The sequence below is a fragment of the Seriola lalandi genome, unplaced genomic scaffold (assembly GCF_002814215.2).
Source record: "Seriola lalandi dorsalis isolate HSWRI2012SDOR001 ecotype SW California unplaced genomic scaffold, Sedor1 jcf7180002054963, whole genome shotgun sequence".
Taxonomy (NCBI): domain Eukaryota; kingdom Metazoa; phylum Chordata; class Actinopteri; order Carangiformes; family Carangidae; genus Seriola; species Seriola lalandi.
In genome coordinates, this window is record NW_019525514.1 from 104620 (window position 1) to 105694 (window position 1075).

General features: G+C 46.9%; 1 protein-coding gene across 1 annotated transcript in view; it reads right to left on the reverse strand.

The window, feature by feature from the left end:
- Positions 1–88: 88 nt before the first annotated feature.
- LOC147817409 (stonustoxin subunit beta-like) overlaps positions 89–1075 on the reverse strand; it is a gene marked incomplete at its 5' end in the record, with an annotated part of 6073 nt that continues 5086 nt past the window's right edge. Inside the window, 2 exons of the mRNA XM_087170842.1 lie at positions 89–764; positions 906–952. Of these exons, the coding sequence (XP_087026968.1) occupies positions 205–764; positions 906–952 (607 nt within the window). The remainder of the gene's footprint in view (positions 765–905; positions 953–1075) is intronic.

Consider the following 1075-nt stretch of genomic DNA (forward strand, 5'->3'; position numbering starts at 1 on the left):
TGTGCCTGATGTTCAGGATCTACATGGAAAACCTCTGGATACATCTGCAATCGTTAACGACAGACTGTCACAGAAAACAACAACAAACTGGAAACCATGTGGAAACCATGTTGGTTTTAAATAACATCAGCTGTGTGTGATCCTGTACAGACTGAACTATCTGGTCAGCAGTGAGACAGTTTCTCCAACAGGAGGAGGTTCTGTCTACAACAGACACACAGAAGACTCATAAAAACAAAATCTAAACCCAGGATACAGAGGTTCAGTGAAGGTGGTGTTGAAGGTGTGGAGGTGGATCAGTGAGTCAGAGGAGACTCTGTAGAAGGACAGAGAGCCAGCAGGACAGTCCACATACACTGCTACTCTGTGAGAGGAGGAGGAGGAGGAGGAGGGGGAGGAGGAGGAAGAGGAAGAGGGGAGGAGGCATGTTTTTTCCTCATTGTGCTGGACACAGTAACGACCATCATTAGAGCAGAACAGACTCCAGGACTGATCGTTCCATCCAAACCAACAGTCTCTACTGTTTCCTTTCCTTCCGATTCCTCTGTAACTCACTGATATATCAACCCATCCTCTCCACTCGACCTCCCAGTAACAGCGACCAGTCAGACCAGTTGAACACAGCAGCTGAGGACACTGGTCAAATCTGTCTGGATGATCAGGATATGACTGATCCTTCATCACACGTGTCACCTTCCTGTTGTTGTCAGACAGTTTGATCTGTCTGTGAACTGTGTTTGTGTCGATTGTGAGTTCACAGGAATCTGATGGAGAGAACAAGAGACAGCTGCAGTTATTGATCATGTGATCAGTTATTGACAGTTTGATGATGACTCATGACATCAGTTTGAAGACGGTTGAATGTGCTGCTTTGTTTTGATGAATCAAATGAAAAACACACTTACACTTCCTCAGACCTGGAGTCAACCATGGGACTCCACCAGGCTCCGCCCTGAAAGGAGGAGGGGGGTCAGACCAGCATGCAGACATGGACATTACATGGCTCTCACACACACAGGTCACTCATTCTCTACTGTTGTGTCTCAGTAAGAGGCGCTGCTTCTGTTTCTCTCTC